At 37.2% G+C, this 22,954-nt stretch overlaps 1 protein-coding gene across 1 annotated transcript; it reads left to right on the top strand.

Moving 5' to 3' along the window:
* The first annotated feature begins 7,780 nt into the window (after window positions 1-7,780).
* Window positions 7,781-9,556, top strand: LOC110607888 (peroxidase 16). The gene is made up of 4 exons (XM_021747053.2): window positions 7,781-8,067; window positions 8,140-8,337; window positions 8,614-8,779; window positions 8,952-9,556. The coding sequence occupies exons 1-4, from the start codon at window positions 7,852-7,854 to the stop codon at window positions 9,356-9,358; spliced, it is 987 nt and encodes a 328-aa protein (XP_021602745.1). The 5' UTR covers window positions 7,781-7,851; the 3' UTR covers window positions 9,359-9,556.
* Window positions 9,557-22,954: the final 13,398 nt, after the last annotated feature.

Here is a 22,954-nt window from a genome sequence, read left to right on the forward strand (position 1 = left end):
GATTTCTTAAAGGTCTATTGAAACGTGTCTCAACACATTTAAAATATCGGGAGCAGAATGTGAGACATTCATCAGCTATATAGCCTTTTGCAATTGATCCTTATGGGTATACTTTATTACGTACTAAAGACTTCTATCGAACAAACAACCTATAAATACATATAAGATAGTGAGAGTGAATAGATAATAAATGAAAATTTGAAAGTAATAGGGTACTAGCATAAAACTTGGTTCATATCTTTCCACTGGATACATCCATCTATAGTGTACTGGACCACCAAGTATAACTTCCTCCACTAAATGGACCATCAAATGGATCATAATGATAAAAAAAGATGGAAGAAAGGTCATCTCCATACGACATAGTGTTAATACAATACGATTTTGAAGCTTTGTGAGCTCATCAATATCTAACACCTTTGAGCATATTGCTTTGAAAAATATACTTAGCTCAATAACAATATAGGTCACTTGTTCTGATGGACCGCATGCCTGTAGTGCTAATGGAAGGATATACTCAATTAGAATATAAGAATCATGACTTTTCAATCCACTAATCTTATGTTCCTTAACATTAATACACCTTGAAAAATTAGATGCATAACCATCAGGCATTTTGACATTCTTCACAACTTCACAGAGAATGTCTCTCTCCCTTTGTTCATTGTAAATGATGCTGCAGAGAATGTCTCTCTCCCTTTGTTCATTGTAAATGATGCTGAAGGCAATTTGCACCTTCCATTTTCTCTTAGTTGTGGATGTAACTCACTCCTAACACCAAGATCCACCAAGTCAAGGCAAGCTTTAAGATTGTCTTTTGACTTACCTTTTATATTCAATAAAGTGCCAATTACATTGTATTTTATTAGTACTTATATTGTTAAAAATTAACAAAATTATCACATTACTCGACACGTAATCGCTATGTCAATATGTAACTTAATTATTTTTAATAGGAGATGGGGTGTGGAGACTTGAATTTACGACTCCAAATGAATTACATATATTTTTATCCGCCGAGCCAAGTTAAGTTGGGCAATCAAATCCTAATTTAATCCATGTATTACCTTTTTTTTAAATCCACTCTAAATATTAGTATAGTTTAGAAAAAACATTACAAGAAATTTCAAGATGAAAAAATCCGTTAGTAATCTAATAAAAATTTTAATAAAAATCCGTTAGTAAACAAATTACCAATGGATTACGGTTCGTTGTTAAAAAGTTTGTTAATAAATTTTTACTAATAACTTTCATGTCTGTAAATAATACTGACGGATTTACCAATTGAGTTTCCGTTATTATTACGAACGGAATTTAAATCCGTTAGTAAATTGAGAGAGAAATATTTTATTAACATATGTGAATCGGTTGGTAAATCCGTTAGTAAATTACAAATGGATTGCAATTCGTTAAGAATCTAAATAATTTAAAAAATAATTATTATTTCAATTAAATAATAAATTATATTATTAATATTATCTTTTATTAATTCAATAAGATTTAAAAATTATATTATTATTGTTATTAAAATTTTAATTTATGTCCGATATTTATTAAAAATACTGTGAAAATAAGAGAAAATAAATGATATAAAATGAAAGAAAATGATAAAAAAGAAAGAAAAAAGAGAAGAAGAAAGAAAATGATAGAAAAATAAAAATTATAAAAAAGAAGAAAGAATGAGAGTAGAGTAAAAAGATGATTAGAGAAATAATAAAAAAAGAAAATAAATATGAATGAAAAAAGAAAGAGAAAGAATAGGAAGAAAATGATGGAAATTCAAAATAAAAAAAGTGAAAGGAAAGTTAGGGAGAAAAATAAAGAAAAGAATAATAAAGAGAAGAGAAGGTGAAAAAAATGATAAGAGATGAAAGGAAAATAATTAAAAAAATGAGAGGAAAAAATTATGAGATAAGAAAGTGAAATAAAATAAATAAAAAATAAAATAAAAGAAAGGGAAAGAAAATAAAAGAAAAGAAAATGATAAAATGAATTAATGATAGAAGGAATTAATAATAAAAGGAGAGAAGGTAGTGTTATATTTATAAATGAATTTTTTTTTTTTTTGAAATGGATAAATGGGAATTACTAATCAATTTAGTAATGAATTTACAATCCATACTAAATTTAAAAAAAAAAAAGTGAGATTTTTCTCTTTAAGAATTATCGATGGATTTTAAATCCGTTAGGAAATCTGTTGGTAACTTAAAAATGTGAATTTAAAAAATAAATAAAAAAATTTTAAGCGATATTTTATTTTAAATTTATCAACGTATTTATTAACACATATCTAAATTCAATATTTTTTTATTTATTAATTTAATGAAAAAACTTAGTAATGAATTTTTAAATTTATTAATTATAAATAGATTTAGAGTTTGTTAGTAATTTAAATATTTTTATAAATTTATTATCAGATTTCATGAATTATCAACGGATTTAATAATGAATTTTAAATTTGTTAATAAATTTTAATACTATTGTCTCTTGAAGCAACCCAAGAGGGGTGAATTGAGTTTATAAAAAACAAATTAAGGTAAGGAGACATAAATTAAAAAGGGAGTAAGGAAGGTGAAGAAAAACCAATACAATGGTTTATAGAGGTTCAGCTATCTCAAGCCTACGTTCTCTCCTCAAGATTCTGCTTTAGAGTTCAACTCCATTATCTAATCTTCTTTGAATGAAAATTAAAATCTCTTACAATTCTAAAGCAAAAATCTTGCTCTTTTACAAATCCCTTTTTCTCACAAGAGCACTCCTTTGCTCTAAATCACATGTACTATAATTAATTCACTCAACAACCTTTACTCAATTTTAAAATTCAAACCAATTACAACTCAAGACAGACTTTTAAGAAATTAATGCTATAGCTCAAGGTTTTGAGAGAGAGTGAGTGAGTGAAAAAGGCTTTAATCTCAATAAGTGTTAGCTTAGATGGTTGTCGTAACCTTTTCAGATTAAAAACATATTATATTTATAGTTCAGTTATAAATATGCCCGTTGGAGATGCATTAAATGCAAATAGAGACGTTTGTATACAGAAATAACCGTTATATCATTCTCAAAAAAACTCAGGTTCGGCGGCCTAAGATTAAAGTTTGGCTGCCGAATCATTTAAGGTAAATAACATCTTTCTTGAAAATGGACTTTTGGCGACCTAAAGTTCGTATTCGGCGGCAGAATATATGGAACTTTTACCTCTGTCCCTTCTCCTTCGGAAGCCGAAAGTTACACTTTAGGGGGCATGTTGAAAACAAACTTTCGGCGGCCTAAAGTCTATGTTCGGCGGCCTAAAGTCTATGTTCGGCGGCCTAAAGTCTATGTTCGGCGGCCGAACATATGGAACTTTTGCCTCTGTCCCTTCTCTTTCGGAAGCTGAAAGTTTCACTTAAGGGGGCATATTAAAAACAGATTTTCGGCGGCCTAAAGTCAATGTTCAGCTGCCGAGCATATGAGACTTTTGCTTCTGTCCTTCACTTTCGGAAGCCGAAAATTTGACTATAGGGGCACAAAAAATAATTCCTTAAATCTTTGAAAAATCATAATTTAGGCTATAAAATTTCAATTTTCAATCCGTTTGAATTTTTGCAACCTATATTTTTGGATTTTTTATTTTGATAAAAAAAATTTTGAAATCACTCATTTTGAAAAATTTTATTTTGGTCCCTCAAAGTAAATTACGTAAGACTTGACCATATTTATAATATTTTAGGGTAAAATGAAACATTGAGCCATCACAATTAATTAATTGAAATTCACAATGCATAAGTTGACAATGCAAAGAGAAAATACATTATGATCCCTTTCTTGTGGTATGCTCCTAAAATTGGCACTTTTCACTTTTGAGTATGAAGTGATTTCATTCATTTTAATAAGAAATCTATAAGGTCAACACAAACACTTTTAAAAAATATTTGTAACACGCCAATTATTTATTTATCATCAAAATAAGAATTAGAATATTTAGATCCAATAAATACTAATTATTTTATATATTTATAAAATACTAATGAATTTTGAAATTCGTTAGTCCAACGAATTATGAGGATTGTGAATTTTTATATATAATTTTTTATATTAAAAATTACGAATAGATTTTTAACTCTAATATATAATAAATCCGCTAAAATTATTAGCAGATTAAAATTAATTGATAAAATAGTTTGATAATCCAGCAATTTCTTACAGTGAAGTGACTTGTTAGCATTATATTTGAGAATTAAAATAATAATTTAAAAAAATATTTAAAAATATTTTATTATTTTTAAACTAAATTATATTAAATATTATTTTAAATTATTTTTTAATATTTTATAATTAATATATTTAATAAAATTATTTTTTTAACCATAGTTTTAAAACTGACGTTAAACATTACACATATTAGATAGATTAAAAAAAGTCAATTAAAAACAAAAAAAAATTGTTATTATAAAATTATTAATAAAAAAATAATTTTTAAATATATTTAATATTAATAAAAAAATAAAATACATTCGATTAAATATTAAAAAGACATAATTTAATTAAAAAATATAAAATATTATTACAATCAAAATAAAATATAGAATTTTTTATGATTAATTTTAAATTTTATTAATATGGCATAATCATATGATATCCACAGCATAAATAATGGTCGGATATATTTAAAATAATTTTAAAAAATCAAATTAAAATAAAAAATAAAAAATTATTTTGACAATTAACTCAATTTTAAAACTTCAACATATACTCTATTGAATATTTGTTTAATAAATTTAATAATAAATATGCTTATAATTCATATCACCCTCTTATCAATCATTTTTAAATATTTTAATTAAATATATTATTATTAATTTTAAATATTTATAAATTTCAAATAATTTATAAACCAATGTTATAACTTAATTTTTATAAGTTAAAATAAACCTCCCCAAATAAAAATATATCACTTGCTTATCAATTATTTTAAATATTTTAATTAAATATATAATGATTAATTTTAAATATTTATAAATTTGAAATAGTTTATAAACACAGCTGTTATAACTTAATTTTTATAAGTTAAAATAAACGTCTCAAAATAATAATAAAAAAAAGATGATAGGCTAAAAAATGAAAGGAGGAGTATACGATTTGGATTCTTGCAACGGTCAACGTCAGCTGATGAAGATTAAATAATTGATAACAATTATGTAGAAAAGGTGGCTATGAGAGCGTTAGTCTCATTAAAAAAGTTTCAAAAACGATCCAACGGTCGACTTTCCGCCGTCCGCCCCTGTTTTTAGTTTGTTTTTGGTCAATGTCCGCCCATGTGAGTATATTAGTGACTGGCGTTCCTCTTTATTTTTTTGAAAAACTTAATATTTAGTCATTTTAATAGAAAAAATTTATTAATTTTAAAACTATATTAAAATATTTTTAAAATTTTAAAAACTTTATTAATTAATTTTTTAAAATATATTTAAAATTTTAAAATATTTATAATTAATTTTTTATTAATTTTAATCATTAAATATTTTATTATTTAATCTCTCTATATATACAAATATTTTAAAATTTTAAATAATATATATCTGTCCAAATTAACTGAAAAATTAATTAGTAAATCTTATAAAATATTAGAGATATTTTAATGGATATTTTAAAAATTAATTAATAAATTTTTTATATTATAAAATTAAATATTTTTATAGATAAACATTTTTTTCAAATGAAAAGCTCTTAAAATTCAACTAAATTCTTGTCATTGATCACTCTCAATTTGATCACTAACTACATCCAGTTGACTAAACCTCTTAAACAAAACAACCATTTTGTATGCTGTATCACAATCATCACATAGTTTTAATTTTAATTATAAAAATTTTTAAATTTCAAGTTAATAAATTTTTTAAATTTAAGTAATACATTAAGACTGTATTAAATTTTAAGTTTTATAATTGATTCTTAATTTAAACTTTATATTTATTCTCCATTTTTTTAGACTAAAAATTATATTTTAAAAATAATCTTAATATTTTTATTAACATTTACAATTATCAATGTGTTTATTTAATTTATCCAATTAAAATATTGTTTCTAATTAAAATCAATAATATTATTTATCTCCATTGCTTTTTTAATTAATATCTAAAGTATTCACATTTTTAACTTTTCTTAATTTCTTTTGATTTAATATACAAAGATTATTTTTAATTTTTTTTATTGAAATTCAAACTAATAAAATAATATGATAGTTATTGATATTGTAGATATTATATTAATAACGTGGTTAAGACCTGTAAAGAAGAGAATGTGAAGTATTAAATGTCTATGGTAAGCATTCTGATGATCAAGTCAGTATACTAAAATCAATCTGAGGTCGATTGTCTTAAAATCAATCTGAAGCGTTCAAATATTTTTTTTTTTACGGATGAGACCGCGTATAAATTTAACAGTTAACTCTATTTTATAGTGAGAGATCACGGTCTACTTTATACAAATCTCATGTAATATTAATTTTATAACACATTATTTTAAAAATTATTTATATATTAAGCTGAATTAAATATTTTAATAATACAAATTAAAAGGATACTATTATATATATTTATTTAAGTTGATGAATAATTAGCAAAATTTAACCTAAGGTAATATGCAAATCAACGTTCAACTATAGGCTGGGTTGTCTTCTTCTTCTCCTGCTTTGACTGAGGAAGAGGTGGTGACGGTGGATCAATTGCTTTAGGTTGCGTGAGGTTTTAGACAGCCTGGGTTGAGGTTGAAAGGAACGTGGCCATGCTGTAGGCTCGCGCGTTTGGGTTGATTCTTCCACTGAATTTGAGTAAGTTAGGTTTGAGTTTAAATTTGGATTTGGGTTTGGACTTGTATATCCTCTTTTTTGGTGTACATATCCCTTGCATGATTAAAAAAAAAAAAAAAAGGGCTGATAATTAAAGCTGTTTTAAAGGGATTTGTTGTGCTCACAGATTTCAATCTTCACATGCAGTCTCAGTATATTCACAATTAATTTATAACTTAAAAAGAAATGAACACATATGCACTCTCTTATCCCAATGCTTAATTAATTTGAAAATAAATAAATAAATAAATAATTGGTCAATTTGTTCTCATCCATAACCTATAATATTTTATTAATTAAAGAATATGCCAATAATTCATATGAACATGTTTAACAAGTTTCACCTTATTCCTCCCTCCATCTCCAACAACCATCATTGGCCAGAGTGTTCTTTTAAGACTGGAATCCTTTTAGTATTATTATTAAAAATTATGGTTGAAAAGTTGTAATTTTTTATATATTCAAAAATTAATTTAAAATTAGTTAAATTTTAATATACTTTAATCATAAAAAAATTCAAATAAATAAGACAATTTTTTAGAATCAAATTTTTAAAAATTAACTGAAATAAATCTTTATTTTCTTATTTTAAAAAATATATTAATTCCTCTCAGTATTTTTATCCCATCCCATCTATTCTTTATTGCTTTTATTCAATTTAATGAAACTGTTTATTTTATATTCAAAGGAAAGTGAGTTTTATAATAGAAACTAACTGATTCAAAACTTTTAAAAAATTAAGAGGTTAAAAGAATTGTGTATTTTATTAAAATAAAAATTAACTTGTGATTTCTAAATATTATTTTCTAGAAAAAAAGAACATTCCTTTTTTTTTTCCTTCTTGAATCCCATTATATTCCAATCATTGTTGCTTTTTTTTTTTTTTTTTTTTTTTTCAATTCTTGCATTGTCCTCTTTGATGTCTATATATATAAATATATATATATATATATGCACTCACACACAAATTTATATACAGAAGACTTGAAAAGAGAGAGCTACAGCTAAAGATTAATTAAGCCATGGAAAGCAAAATGAGCTTCCTGGTTCTATCTAATTTTCTTCTTCTCTCTCTCCTTCTTCCTACTTCTTCTGCTCAACTTAGCAAGAACTTCTACAGCGGAACATGCCCTAATGTTGAATCCATAGTCCGTTCTGAAGTCCAGAAGAAGTTCCAGCAAACTTTTGTCACTGTTCCTGCAACTCTTCGCCTCTTCGCCCATGACTGCTTTGTCAGGGTTAGTGTTTTATTGTTTCTTCTTAAGATTTGATTTTCTTTTAGTTTGTAATTATTTATTTCTTGTTAATAGGGATGTGATGCTTCGTTGTTGCTATCTTCGCCGAGTAACAATGCGGAGAAAGACCACCCGGATAATCTTTCGCTCGCCGGAGATGGTTTTGACACGGTGATCAAGGCAAAGGCTGCCGTTGATAGTGTTTCTCAATGCAGGAACAAAGTTTCATGTGCTGATATTCTGGCTCTTGCTACTAGAGATGTTGTATCTTTGGTAAGCAAGGTTTTTTCCCTTTATTTTCGTTAATTTTTTTTTTTTTAAAAATTATGGATTTTTTTTATTTCAATTTTATATCTGATGAGTTTGAAAATGGGTTGGATATTTTGAGTATTCTATTTAATTGAATTTTATTGAAATTCATATAATATATATATGGTAGGAAATACTTTATCCTCTTTAGTAGGTATATTTGGTATAATGAATAAATTTTACAAGTATAATAAAGTTGTGGAGCATGTGCATGATTAATTAAATGAAATGGAAATGCAGGCAGGAGGACCATTTTATGAAGTGGAACTAGGGAGGCGTGACGGGAGAATATCAACAAAGGCAAGTGTTCAACACAAGCTGCCAAGTGCTGACTTCAATTTAGACCAGCTCAATTCTATGTTCGCTTCACTTGGCCTTACCCAAACTGACATGATTGCTTTATCAGGTACCTCTTTTCAACTTTTTCTTTTCTAAAAAGAAATATAATTAATACATTGCCACTTGATTCTGCAAGGTACACGTTGGCTAATACATGTATTTTGAAAATACTGTATAATTTTCCACGTATGAAATTACCTTCAATTTCTAACAATAATATGTGAAATTTTTACATATAGGTGCACACACACTTGGATTTTCTCATTGCAACAGATTCTCCAAAAGGATATACAACTTCAGTCCAAGAAACAAGATTGATCCAACACTCAATCTTCAATATGCACTTCAGCTGAGGGAAATGTGCCCTGTGAAAGTAGACCCAAGAATTGCCATTGACATGGACCCAACCACACCTCAGAAATTTGACAATGCTTACTATGGAAACCTCATACAAGGAAAAGGGTTGTTCACTGCAGACCAGATCCTGTTTTCTGACTCTAGATCAAGACCCACTGTCAACCTTTTTGCTTCTAACAATGCAGCTTTTCAGAATGCTTTTGTCTCTGCCATGACAAACCTTGGTAGAGTTGGTGTCTTGACTGGAAATAAAGGTGAAATCAGAACAGATTGTACTCGTATCAACTAGAAGAGAGTAGAATTGCTTTATTTTTTTTTTTTGGGTTCATTTTTAGGGTAGATTTTTTTTTTTTATGCATGTTTTCTTGAATTTTAAATAATGATTATGGTTCCATCTGAAGAGAGTACCATTATTAATTTGTAAGTGGAAGCAATAAAGTCTTTGAGCTTTATTTCTTTTAATAAATTTATTTATTTTTAGTATCAACAGGGTTATCATTTGGCAAGATTCAATGCTCCCTTTTAAATTGTTAACTATTTGAATTAACCGCAACTTTTTATAAATTATTTATAACTAGTCGACAGCCGTGTGCTGTATAAATTTTAATTATATAGTTATTAATTTTATTGATAAAAAAATAAAAAATACACACTTTAATCAATAGGTGTCTATACTTTTTAACTTAATTCTTCATAATAATTGCATATATCAAATTTCCTTATAAGAAATAAATAAACTAAATCAATAATGTGGCTAAAATTTATTGTAATAAAAAAAATAATAATAATAAAAATTAGAATATTGAGAAGACAAACCTGTGTGGAGAAGCAATCCGAGGCTTAGATTGGTGGAAAGTGCATCCTTGTAGCCTTGTGAGGTCAAAGGTTCGACTTCCCACCCCTATTTCAAAAAAAAAAAACCTGTGTGGAGAAATACAATGGTGACCATATATATATAGCTTCATTCATGTCAAAATACATTTAATTAAATCATAAATAGTAGAAGCTATAAGGCCACATTCAACCCCATAAATTGAAAAAAAAAAAAGAAGTAAAACACTCAATTTATTAATTACAATCTCATCATCAAATTCTATATGAGAAATCAAAAGAAATACTAAAAAGCCTATAGAAGAGAAAAGCCTCCATGAACCGGCTGCACCTTTATTCAATCAAAATCAAAATTCATATTAAAAGTATCTCGTTAATTTTACCTCTTCAAATTAGGGAATTATTAAACCCCTCTTAACTAACTGAAGTGGAACAGCCTCCATGAACCGGCTGCACCTTTATAAAAGCAAATTCAAAAATTGATCCACTTAACCACGTAGTTTATGATCAAATAATTATTCCTACATTCAACTATAGGAATGGGTTGTGTGTTAAAGGGATGAAATGGTGAGTTTATTGTAGCATATCAACAACGAATTCTTGGTAATTTTGATGTTTCTACGGCTGAGACCATAACTTTAAAGAAAACTTTAAGCTGATTCAAGGATGGTGGTTGGTCATCGGTTATTGTGGAGTCAGACGCTCAGTTATTGGTTCGAACTATAGCTGATCCCAATTACCAGGATTTGATAGTTTTTAATTATAAGTCTCTTATTTCGGAGATGATTTCGATAATTTCTATTTCTATTAACTTTGTTCGTAGGTCTGTTAATGGTATAACTCATGTGCTTGCTCGAGATAGCCATGGTATTTCGAACCTAATTGAGGTTTTTTCATCATCTCCTAATTGTATTTCTAAGTTGATCGTTCTTGAATTTTAATGAAATTTACGTTTTTTATTCAAAAATAAAAATAATTACACAGTCTTAATAAAAAAAAATAATTATACAATAAGTGCTATTGACATTAAAAAAATTATACATCGAATTAATTGGATTTTTAAATTTAAAAATAGTATTAAACTATTTTTCATCATTAAAAATCTAACTATATTAATATTAATGAAAGTTCATTATATATTAATAGTAATATTAATATTATTGAAAATTAGAAGGGTTACACAACCCAATTCCATCTCACCAAAATATATGTCCTTATTAAAAGATATATCTTTAAACTTTATATAAAGAGTCATAATTTCATTGAAATTCTTCATATATGAAAAAATTTAATAAAATATCTTATGACCGCTGGATTCCTCCACCCTGGTTTAGGGGCTAGGCCCATGACGACAGCCCATTACCTAAAAGCCTTTAAGCCTCCCGCATGAACCAGATTTGGTCCGCTCAGCCCTAAGACCGGACTCCATCTAGATTTCTCAACCAGACCGGCCCAACCTTTTCGGCCCAATGATCAAATCTCCTTTGGGCTCAGCCTCGCTCTCCTCTTCTTGCCCAGCCCGAAGGAAGGGAGGTGGCCAGCCCGTCCGCCAGGTGAGTCCGTTCGCATGCGTGCCAGGGAGAATTAAATGGCCGTTACGCCTGCAGCAGATATCTGATATTCTCATATGACCGTATCAGTATGGCAGAGACAGGTGGCCCAATAGCGATAAGGCCGTTACACATCACTGGCAGAGAGAGAAAAGGGATAAAAGGAGAGGAATCCTCTCCTCTCAGATTAAGTTTTTTCCAAGTTCACAGAACCCTTGTAAAACCCTATTTTCTAAATCTCAGACCGGGATCTCCAAGATCTCCCAGCAACAGAAGACTGGAATCCCCAAGATCTCCCGACAACAGAAGACCGGGATCCCCAAGATCTCCCGGCACCTCAAGACCGGGATCCCCTAGATCTCCCGACAACAGAAGACCAGGATCCCCAAGATCTCCCGGCAATAGAAGACCGGGATCCCCAAGATCTCTCGGCACCTCAAGACCGGGATCCCCAAGATCTCCTGACAACAGAAGACCGGGATCCCCAAGATCTCCCGGCAACAGAAGACCGGGATCCCCAAGATCTCCCGGCACCTCAAGACTGGGATCCTCAAGATCTCCTGACACCGAGCCGATAAGGTAAAAGTAGCGTAAAACCAAAAATACCGACCTGGAACACGCAAATACAAGCCCGAAAAAATAAGCAAGAAAGGGGCCGAACTCAGGAAGCTCAAGGGCAAACTGAAGCAACACGCCTATAAGAACCGAACTGAAGGCCAAAAGTCAGCCCTGTTCATCACTCTAAAAGGTACATGACCCTTTTTACTTTGGTTATGTGAAGGTCACACGCTCGAGCTCATATTTATTAAATAATAAAAAGAAAAACGAGGGCGTCCTGTCAATTGTTAAAAATCGAGCTTAGGATGACGACCTGATATGGTTGAATCCTGCGAAAGATTAGATAAACATATAGCTTAAAGGTTTTTATCTTTAAGGTAAATCCAGCTCGAGAAAGGCTTGCAGATAGGAAGGCCTTGGGAAGACTGGAAAAATTTATAAGTTAAAGCTTAGTCAATTGGTAGAATTTCGGTTTTGACTGGCTTGAGGGCAAAAGAGGAAAAACGGTATAGTTGATTCCTTAGAAAAATTATGAAGCATATGTTTAAGTGTTTCATTCTTAATATATATGGCTTAAGTATTTTATCCTTGACATTTTGGGATTTTTTCACAGCATAAGCAGTTCGGTAAAGCCTGAACAGCAAACAAAAATAGAAACAATTTAAACATAAATACAAGTAAAGATTAAATTTCATTAAATAAAGAGAAAAATTACAACTCAATCACCTACTCTGCTGAAGGAAAAACAGTCCTTAAGGGACTTACACGCCTAGGTACATCATCACTATCTTTATCTACATTTACATTATCTACAGCACTATTTTCTACATTATTATCTACAAAGGGGATAATCTCCTGCCCCTGAGGCCTAGCATCTTCATTCCCTGGCTCGGCAGCTGCCTCAGAAGACCCAGCTGCAGTACGAGAAGCTCCTTTGAGTAGGGGTCTATCGTCCTCCCCGTAGAGCACCTCCTCGCCATCAGAGTCTTCCTCAGCAACTCGGAGTTTAGCCAACGAGGTGGAGGGGGCATATCTGGCAGTCTTCAGGCCTCGATTATATCCAGAGACGAACATGCGGAAGCTTTTATTCTATATGGCTGTCTTCATTTCGCCAGAAGCTTTAAACTCCGCAAGTCGCTCTTCGCAGGCCTCAGCTATCTTAGTCTTCAGCTCCGAAGAGTCCTTATAGCTCTGAAGATGAGCTTCACAGGCCTGCTGGATCTCCCCTTTGAGCTCTGCCGACCCCTTGTACTCCCTCAAGTGCTCCTCGCACTCCAGCTGGACTCTGTCCTCAGTATGCTTGGCATCCTCAAGCAAGGCCGCACACCTTTTCTTAAGAACCTCGACCTCCTGACAGAGATGCTGATTTTGAAGTTTGGATGTCTCTACTGCCAGGGCTAAGTCCTTCTCATTATCGGCCCGCTTGGTCAGCTCTTGCTCGAGGACCACAACCCGAGCCAGGGCCTCTTCTCTTTGAGCCAACACGACATTAAAATTTATCTTTAGTGACTCGTGCTGGCGCTGGACCTCCTCCTTCTGGCTCAGGGCCTCATCCCTCTCTCGCTGAGTCCCCTCCAAAGTGGACAGCTGCTTTAAAGCTTTGTCACGTTGCTCCTCTGCCTCAGCTGTCCTCCCATTAGCCCTTTTGAGGGCCTCCAGCGCGGTGTGTAGCTTTATCTGGAGGGACCTGGAATGTTCTCGGGTAGCCGCGAGATTGCCCCGGGCGTCCCTGGTTGCAGACAGGTTCTCCTCCAGACGTGCCTCCTCAATCCGGCGATCCACAGACTCCCGGAGAGAGTGGTCACGAGCGTCCACCTCCATGAAGAGGCCCATTGTAACGACCCGGAAATCCGACCCGTTACCGGCGCTAGGATCCATATCGGTTTAAGGCCGCCGGGACCCGTAGCAAGCCTACATACCTCCTGTAAACCTGTGGAATCCCATACATAACAACATATACATGATCTGTAAAAATTTTTCTTTTCTCTTATCCAAGCAAAACCTGTGCATGCACAAAATCATACATAAACCCCACACTGGAGTCCTCATCAAATACTCCAATGGGGTATCATCATCATACATATCAGCTTGGATAATCATGGTCATTAACATCATTACTCCTTAAACACTCTGTACATAATGGGGATTCACACACCTCTAGGTCAAGCACTACTATAATCCTCAATACATCATCAAATCATTCATTACATTACATGGTCATAATTACTCATTACATCATATTCATGTCCACTACTATCTATTACAACATACATGACTGAACTTCACTCTAGCCGACTTCCTGTACCTGCAACTCTGGGGATAAAGGGAGTGGGGTGAGCTACTAGAGCCCAGTGAGCAGAATAATAAAACATCAATTTAAATCATGCTTTCATGTATGCGCCATAACACAAACATTTCACAACAAGGATGAACTTGTCACCATTTAGCCCCCATCTTTCTTACTTATACATGCCGGGGGCGTAGAGCCGTAGCAGGCACACCCGGACTTCCATAATCTGTCATAGTGCCAGGGGCGTAGAGCCGTAGCAGGCACACCTGGACTCACATAGGCTATCATGACATACAAGGGCTAATGGATCATTCAACATTCATCCACATCAACAACAAAGTATGCAATGCAACATATTCGTGTATTCTAATGCAAACAACCTAATATATCTCATGGCATTCATGATGCGTGAATCATGCTAAAACATTTCATTAATTTGCTTTAAAAACTTAAAGTTTATTCCACTCACCTCTGGTTAGCTCTGAAGAGACTCTGAAGCAGCTGGCTCACTGCTGGGGGTCTCGGTTCCTCGGGTCCGAACCTACACAGGTGGACTCAAATGAGGGACCAAACATACCTGAATATGACTCTAAAATACTCCCCAAAAACCCCCTAAAACATCCTGAAAACATCACATGAAAACATGCAAGAAATGGCTAAACAGGGCACTTTCGGCGGCAGGTTCGGCGGCCGAAAGTCCCTCTGCAGCCGAAAGTCATGCAGGTTCGGCGGCACTTTCGGCGGCCGAACCTTCCAGACAGAGACGAAACTTGAGTTTCGGGGGCAGGCTTCGGCAGCCGAAACTGCCTCCACAAGGGGGTTCGACAGCCGAAAGTCACTTCGGCGGCCGAACCTGAGTTTCTGCCGAAGGGCAGAAACTTGGCTCCCTTGTGTCCACAGCCTCCAAAACGCCTCAAAACATGCATAAACTTGTTTCTACACATGCATACTCATCATACATCACACCTAGGGGTCTCAAACTATAATATACCCCAACTACAACACTTCAAACAAGACATTTCCAACATACATTGTTCAATCACAACATAAACCCATAAACCTAACAACAAGCCTAAACATGTATTCTACCCCATCAACTTGCATAAAACTTATTTAAAACACATAAGGAGCTTAAGATCGGCTCTTACCTCTTGAAGATCGAGAGGGAGACGACCTAAACTTGGAGATCCACGAAAATGAGCTCCTGAGTTCCCAAAGCTCCAAAACTTGTTTCAAAAGCTTAAATCTTCAAGACCAAGTGAAAACAAGTGAAAATCTTGAAAGATTTAGAGGAAGAACATCAAAAATGGGTGAGAGACGGCGGAAAGCTCACCTTGGCCGAAAATGGGGAAAAAGCTCGCCCGTTTTCGGCTAAGGGACCCTTTTATAGTGGCTGGCCAGACCACGTTCGGGGGCCGAATGTGCCTCCGCATCCATGAAATGTTCGGCGGCCGAACTTGACTTTCGGCGGCCGAACCTGGACTGCCCTCACTCATGCTTTCGGGGGCCTAACGTGCCTCCAAAACGCATGCATGTTCGGCGGCCGAACTCGACTTTCGGCGGCCGAACCTGGGTTTTCCTCCAAAGATTTTTCATGCAAAAACTCATTTAATTTCTTACTTAAAAACATGAAATACATGAAAACATTTCATAAAATCATAGTTTTACCCTTCTAGAGGTTTCCGACATCCGAAGTCCCACCGGACGGTAGGGATTCCGATACCGGAGTCTAGCCGGGTATTACATTCTCCCCCCCTTAAGAACATTCGTCCCCGAATGTTCCTCAACTAACATACAAAGCATGGCATCAATCATAACATACAACACATAGAACAACTAACACTCACCTCAAAACAGATGGGGGTATTGCTGGAGCATGGACTCCCGTGTCTCCCAGGTGCATTCTTCAATATTGTGGTGGTTCCAAAGGACTTTCACCATCGGGATTTCCTTGTTCCTCAGCTTTCTGATCTGAGTGTCTAGGATCCGCACTGGCTGTTCTACATAGGTGAGATCCTCTTGGATCTCTACATCAGGCTCACTAAGAACCTTGCTCGGATCTGACACGTACTTCCGTAACAGAGAAACATGGAAAACCGGATGGATTCTCTCCATCGAAGCAGGCAAGTCTAGCTTGTACGACACATTACCGACCCTCTGAAGCACCTCGAAAGGACCGATGTACCGTGGAGCTAACTTACCCTTCTTCCCGAACCGAACCACTCCTTTCATAGGAGACACCTTGAGCAAAACCAAATCCCCCTCCTGAAACTCTAGCTGTCTTCTGCGGATATCTGCATAACTCTTCTGCCGACTAGCAGCGGTCTTGATCCTCTCTCTGATTATGGGTACCACCCTGCTGGTAAGCTCTACTAACTCCGGACCCGCAAGAGTCCTCTCTCCTACTTCCTCCCAGCAGATAGGTGATCTGCACTTCCTCCCATACAAAGCTTCATATGGAGCCATCCCTATGCTAGCATGATAGCTGTTATTGTAGGCAAACTCCACCAAAGGTAGATGCTGCCTCCAAGAACCGCCAAAATCTAGCACACACATTCTGAGCATATCCTCTATTGTCTGGATGGTCCTCTCTGACTGTCCGTCTGTCTGTGGGTGGAAGGCTGTACTGAAGTCTAATCTGGTACCCATAGCGTTCTGCAGACTCCGCCAAAACCTGGAGGTGAAGTGGGGCCCTCTATCTGACACTATAGATACCGGGACCCCATGCAGTCTGACAATCTCATCTACGTACACCTGCGCCAACTTGTCCACAGAGTAACCACTCCTGACAGGGATGAAGTGAGCAGATTTGGTGAGTCTGTCCACAATCACCCATATGGAGTCCAATCTGTTGGACGTCGCCGGTAACCCCACTACGAAGTCCATAGCTATATTCTCCCATTTCCACTCTGGAATCGGTAGTGGATTCAACATTCCAGCCGGCTTCTGATGCTCTAGTTTCACCCTCTGACACACATCGCAGGCTGACACGAACAGTGCCACGTCCTTCTTCATAGCTGGCCACCAATACACTCTCTTCAGATCCTGATACATCTTGGTGGCTCCAGGGTGAACACTATACCTGGTATTATGGGCTTCCCCCATAATATCTCCCTTCAGACCAATGTCATCTGGCACACATAATCTGTTCCCGTAGCGGAGGATCCCCTTATCATCAAACTTGAACTCATTACTCTGGCCTGACTGAACCGTTCTGGCTATCCTGACCAACTCTGGGTCCTCATGCTGTTTCTGAGCTACCTGCTCCAGAAACACGGGTGTCACTCTCATCTGAGCCACTAAGGCACCTGTGCCAGACAACTCCAACTGTAATCCCTCACTCATAAGTCTGTGAAACTCCTTCACCACCGGCCTCCTCTCTGCTGAAATGTGGGATAGACTGCCGAGTGATTTCCGGCTTAGGGCGTCTGCCACAACATTCGCCTTACCCGGATGGTACTGAATCTTGCAATCATAGTCACTCAACAGCTCTACCCATCTCCTCTGCCTCAAGTTCAGTTCTCTCTGACTCAGGATGTACTGCAGGCTCTTATGATCTGTGAAGATCTCACACTTTACCCCATAAAGGTAATGCCTCCACATCTTGAGTGCAAAGATCACTGCTGCCATTTCTAGGTCATGTGTGGGGTAATTCAGCTCATGCTTCTTCAGCTGCCTAGAAGCATAAGCGATCACCCTCTCATTTTGCATTAGCACACAACCCAGTCCCACACGGGACGCATCACAATATACTGAGAAGTCATCATCACTTTTTGGCAGAGCTAACACCGGTGCTGAAGTCAACCTCCTCTTAAGCTCCTCAAAGCTTTCCTCGCACTGATCGGTCCATATGAACTTCTGATTCTTCTTTGTCAATTTGGTCATAGGAGCAGCAATCTTTGAGAAGTCCTGAACGAACCTCCTGTAGTAACCTGCTAAACCCAGAAAACTCTTGATCTCGGTCACTGTGGTGGGTCTAGGCCAGTTAGCTACAGCCTCTACCTTCTTGGGGTCTACTTCAATACCCTGTTCTGACACAATGTGCCCCAAGAATGAAATGCTCCTAAGCCAAAACTCGCACTTGGAGAACTTGGCATACAAGCCATGCTCTCTCAAGGTCTGCAAAACTGTCCTCAGGTGATGGGCATGCTCCTCTGCATTTCTGGAATACACTAAGATATCATCTATGAAGACAATAACGAAGTGATCCAGATACTGACTGAATACTCTGTTCATGAGGTCCATGAATGCTGCAGGGGCGTTGGTCAACCCAAACGGCATCACAAGGAACTCATAGTGCCCATACCTGGTCCTGAAAGCTGTCTTCGGTACATCTTCATTCCTTATCCTCAACTGATGGTACCCTGATCTCAGATCTATTTTGGAGAAACAACCTGCTCCTGCTAGCTGGTCGAATAGATCGTCGATCCTCGGCAAAGGGTACTTGTTCTTGGTAGTGACCTTGTTCAACTGTCTGTAGTCGATACAAAGTCTGAGGGATCCATCCTTCTTCCTCACAAACAAAACCGGAGCACCCCAAGGTGAAGTACTCGGTCGGATGAAACCCTTATCTACCAGCTCTTGCAACTGTTCCTTCAGTTCTTTCAATTCAGCTGGTGCCATCCTGTAGGGAGGAATAGAGATCGGTCTGGTACCAGGCATTAACTCAATCTCGAACTCTATCTCCCTAGCAGGTGGTAACCCTGGTAGCTCGTCTGGGAAAACATCTAAGAACTCACTCACCACAGGCACTGAGGCGGGCTCTCTGACATGACTATCTAACTCCCTCACATGAGCTAGAAACCCCTGACATCCCCTCCTAAGCAACCTACGAGCCTGAAGAGCTAAGATCAGACCTCTAGGTGTACCCCTCTTGTCTCCTCTGAAGACGACCTCTGACCCATCCTGATCTCTGAATCTGACTACCTTGTCTCTACAGTCCAAGGTAGCACCATGGGTCGATAACCAATCCATCCCTAGAATGACGTCAAAATCTGTCAAATCTAGAACCACGAGGTCGGCGGAAAGGCATCTTCCCTCTATGAAAACTGGACTACATTGGCAGACTGCCTCTGCCACTGACGGGTCACACTTGGGTCCACTGACCCATAGGGGACACTCTAACCCAGAGACCATCAATCCTACCCTCTCCACGACTCTCGGAGCAATAAAAGAATGAGATGCACCCGGGTCCATTAAGGCATACACATCAGAACAACCAATGATGAGATTACCTGCCACCACAGTGTTGGATGTGTTGGCCTCCTGCTGAGTCATAGTGAAGATCCGTGCCGGAGCTGATGGACCTTCACCTCTGTATCCTGCTGATGAAGAGGCTGACCCTCTCCCTCTGCCTCTGCCACTGGCCTGTGTTGCGGCTGGAGCTACTGGCTGCACCACACTGCCGGAGGCTGTCTGCTGAGACGGTGCGGCAAAGGCTGCTCTAGGACAATCTCGAGCCAAATGACCCGCCTGTCCGCATCTGAAACATGTGTTTGTCCCTGCCAGACATACTCCCTTGTGTGGTCTCCCACATCTCATACATGCTGTAACCTCTGTGCCAGAGCTTGAGCCACTGCCTAAACCCAGACCTGACTTGATCTTGTTCCAGAACTTATTCTTCTTAGATTTTCTGTGGCCTCTGTCCCACTTCTTACTGCCTGCAACTGCTGTACTCAGAGAAGAAGAGTCTAACCTTTCCCCACCTGGGGTCTTGGAACCAGAAGACTGTGCCACTGACTGTTTTACCTTCCCCTCAACGATAGCACTAGCCTCCATTCTCCTAGCCATATCCACTATGGCATGGAAGCTCTCCCTCTCTGCTGACTGTATCAAAGAGGAATACCTGGAGTGTAGCCTCATAATATATCTCCTTGACTTCTTTTGATCTGTGTCCAAATTCTGCCCAGCATATGGCAACAACTCCAGGAACCTGTCTGTGTACTCCTCCACACTCATCTGTTCAGTCTGCCTCAACTGTTCGAATTCTATCATCTTCTGCTCTCTAGAGCTCTCAGGGAAAGCCCATCCTGCAAACTCATTTGCGAACTCCTCCCAGGACATACTGTCCGCTCTCGGGTCCACATAGTTCTTAAACCAACCACGTGCCTTCTTGCACTCCAGTGTGAACCCAGCCATCTGAATGGCTCTACTGTCATCAGCTCCTATCTCATCTGTAATAGTCTTGACCCTGCTCAGATACTCAAATGGGTCATCGCCTGCTCTGTACTGAGGAGCACCCAACTTCATGTAATCGGTCATCTTGACCTTGCTCCCTCCAGATGAGGTAGGTTTGGGTACTTGTGTTTCCGGGACAGTAGGTACTGGTGGTGGTGGAGGTGCAACATCCCCTGGGGTAGGGTCTGCTGTACTGGTATAAGGAGGTGGAGGTGGGTACATGGGGTACTGAGAGTATGGTGGGTAGTAAGGTGGGTATGGCATATGTGGAGGATAAGGGCTAAAACTGGGGTAATCCGATGTACCTCCCATCGAATACCCTGGATGGTGTGAATAGGGTGGGTAGTGATGTGGCTGGACATAACTCGAGGCCTGAGTGCCTCCTTCTGATTCTCCCATGCCCTCTTCCGGCATGCTCACACCGAGACTGCCATCCCTCCTCTGATCTACTTCCATATCCTCAGACTTTCCTCCCTGCACTGTTCCCCTTACTGATCTGCTTCTACCCAGATCCAAAGACCTTCTAGGGTCTCTAGCTACTCTGTCTCTGTTGGACCTACTGGACATTGCCCTAGGCAATGTTGGAGGACGGGCATCAGTGCCCTCGTCTTGAGGTGGCACTCCAGTCAATCGTGCAGATCGACGAGTTCCTCTCATTCTATCTTCTGAAAAACAGCACATAGTATAAGCAATCATTAGCATCATATGGTTCATGTGGAAACACATGAACCCTCATCACATACATAGCATCACATCATAGCATTTATGCACATGCACATCATCATGGCATATCATATCATCATATAGACAGGACTCTACATCCTATCCTAGTGGACATGATTTTCCTAGTGTGCTTGACCTTCTAGAACATCTATGAGCCCGACACTCTAGGTCCGACCATATGAACCTAGGGCTCTGATACCACTCTGTAACGACCCGAAAATCTGACCCGTTACCGGCGCTAGGATCCAGATCGGCTTAAGGCCGCCGGGACCCGTAGCAAGCCTACATACCTCCTGTAAACCTGTGGAATCCCATACATAACAACATATACATGATCTGTAAAAATTTTTCTTTTCTCTTATCCAAGCAAAACCTGTGCATGCACAAAATCATACATAAACCCCACACTGGAGTCCTCATCAAATACTCCAATGGGGTATCATCATCATACATATCAGCTTGGATAATCATGGTCATTAACATCATTACTCCTTAAACACTCTGTACATAATGGGGATTCACACACCTCTAGGTCAAGCACTACTATAATCCTCAATACATCATCAAATCATTCATTACATTACATGGTCATAATTACTCATTACATCATATTCATGTCCACTACTATCTATTACAACATACATGACTGAACTTCACTCTAGCCGACTTCCTGTACCTGCAACTCTGGGGATAAAGGGAGTGGGGTGAGCTACTAGAGCCCAGTGAGCAGAATAATAAAACATCAATTTAAATCATGCTTTCATGTATGCGCCATAACACAAACATTTCACAACAAGGATGAACTTGTCACCATTTAGCCCCCATCTTTCTTACTTATACATGCCGGGGGCGTAGAGCCGTAGCAGGCACACCCGGACTTCCATAATCTGTCATAGTGCCAGGGGCGTAGAGCCGTAGCAGGCACACCTGGACTCACATAGGCTATCATGACATACAAGGGCTAATGGATCATTCAACATTCATCCACATCAACAACAAAGTATGCAATGCAACATATTCGTGTATTCTAATGCAAACAACCTAATATATCTCATGGCATTCATGATGCGTGAATCATGCTAAAACATTTCATTAATTTGCTTTAAAAACTTAAAGTTTATTCCACTCACCTCTGGTTAGCTCTGAAGAGACTCTGAAGCAGCTGGCTCACTGCTGGGGGTCTCGGTTCCTCGGGTCCGAACCTACACAGGTGGACTCAAATGAGGGACCAAACATACCTGAATATGACTCTAAAATACTCCCCAAAAACCCCCTAAAACATCCTGAAAACATCACATGAAAACATGCAAGAAATGGCTGAACAGGGCACTTTCGGCGGCAGGTTCGGCGGCCGAAAGTCCCTCTGCAGTCGAAAGTCATGCAGGTTCGGCGGCACTTTCGGCGGCCGAACCTTCCAGACAGAGACGAAACTTGAGTTTCGGGGGCAGGCTTCGGCAGCCGAAACTGCCTCCACAAGGGGGTTCGGCAGCCGAAAGTCACTTCGGCGGCCGAACCTGAGTTTCTGCCGAAGGGCAGAAACTTGGCTCCCTTGTGTCCACAGCCTCCAAAACGCCTCAAAACATGCATAAACTTGTTTCTACACATGCATACTCATCATACATCACACCTAGGGGTCTCAAACTATAATATACCCCAACTACAACACTTCAAACAAGACATTTCCAACATACATTGTTCAATCACAACATAAACCCATAAACCTAACAACAAGCCTAAACATGCATTCTACCCCATC

The sequence above is a fragment of the Manihot esculenta genome, chromosome 14 (assembly GCF_001659605.2).
Source record: "Manihot esculenta cultivar AM560-2 chromosome 14, M.esculenta_v8, whole genome shotgun sequence".
In the NCBI taxonomy this organism is placed as follows: Eukaryota; Viridiplantae; Streptophyta; class Magnoliopsida; order Malpighiales; family Euphorbiaceae; genus Manihot; species Manihot esculenta.

Excerpts from the sequence above, each read along its gene's own strand:
- LOC110607888 (XM_021747053.2), top strand. The coding sequence starts at position 7,852 with ATGGAAAGCAAAATGAGCTTCCTGGTTCTATCTAATTTTCTTCTTCTC. Across the intron at positions 8,068-8,139 it reads CCCATGACTGCTTTGTCAGG|GGATGTGATGCTTCGTTGTT; the intron begins GTTAGTGTTTTA and ends TCTTGTTAATAG. Across the intron at positions 8,338-8,613 it reads CTAGAGATGTTGTATCTTTG|GCAGGAGGACCATTTTATGA; the intron begins GTAAGCAAGGTT and ends ATGGAAATGCAG.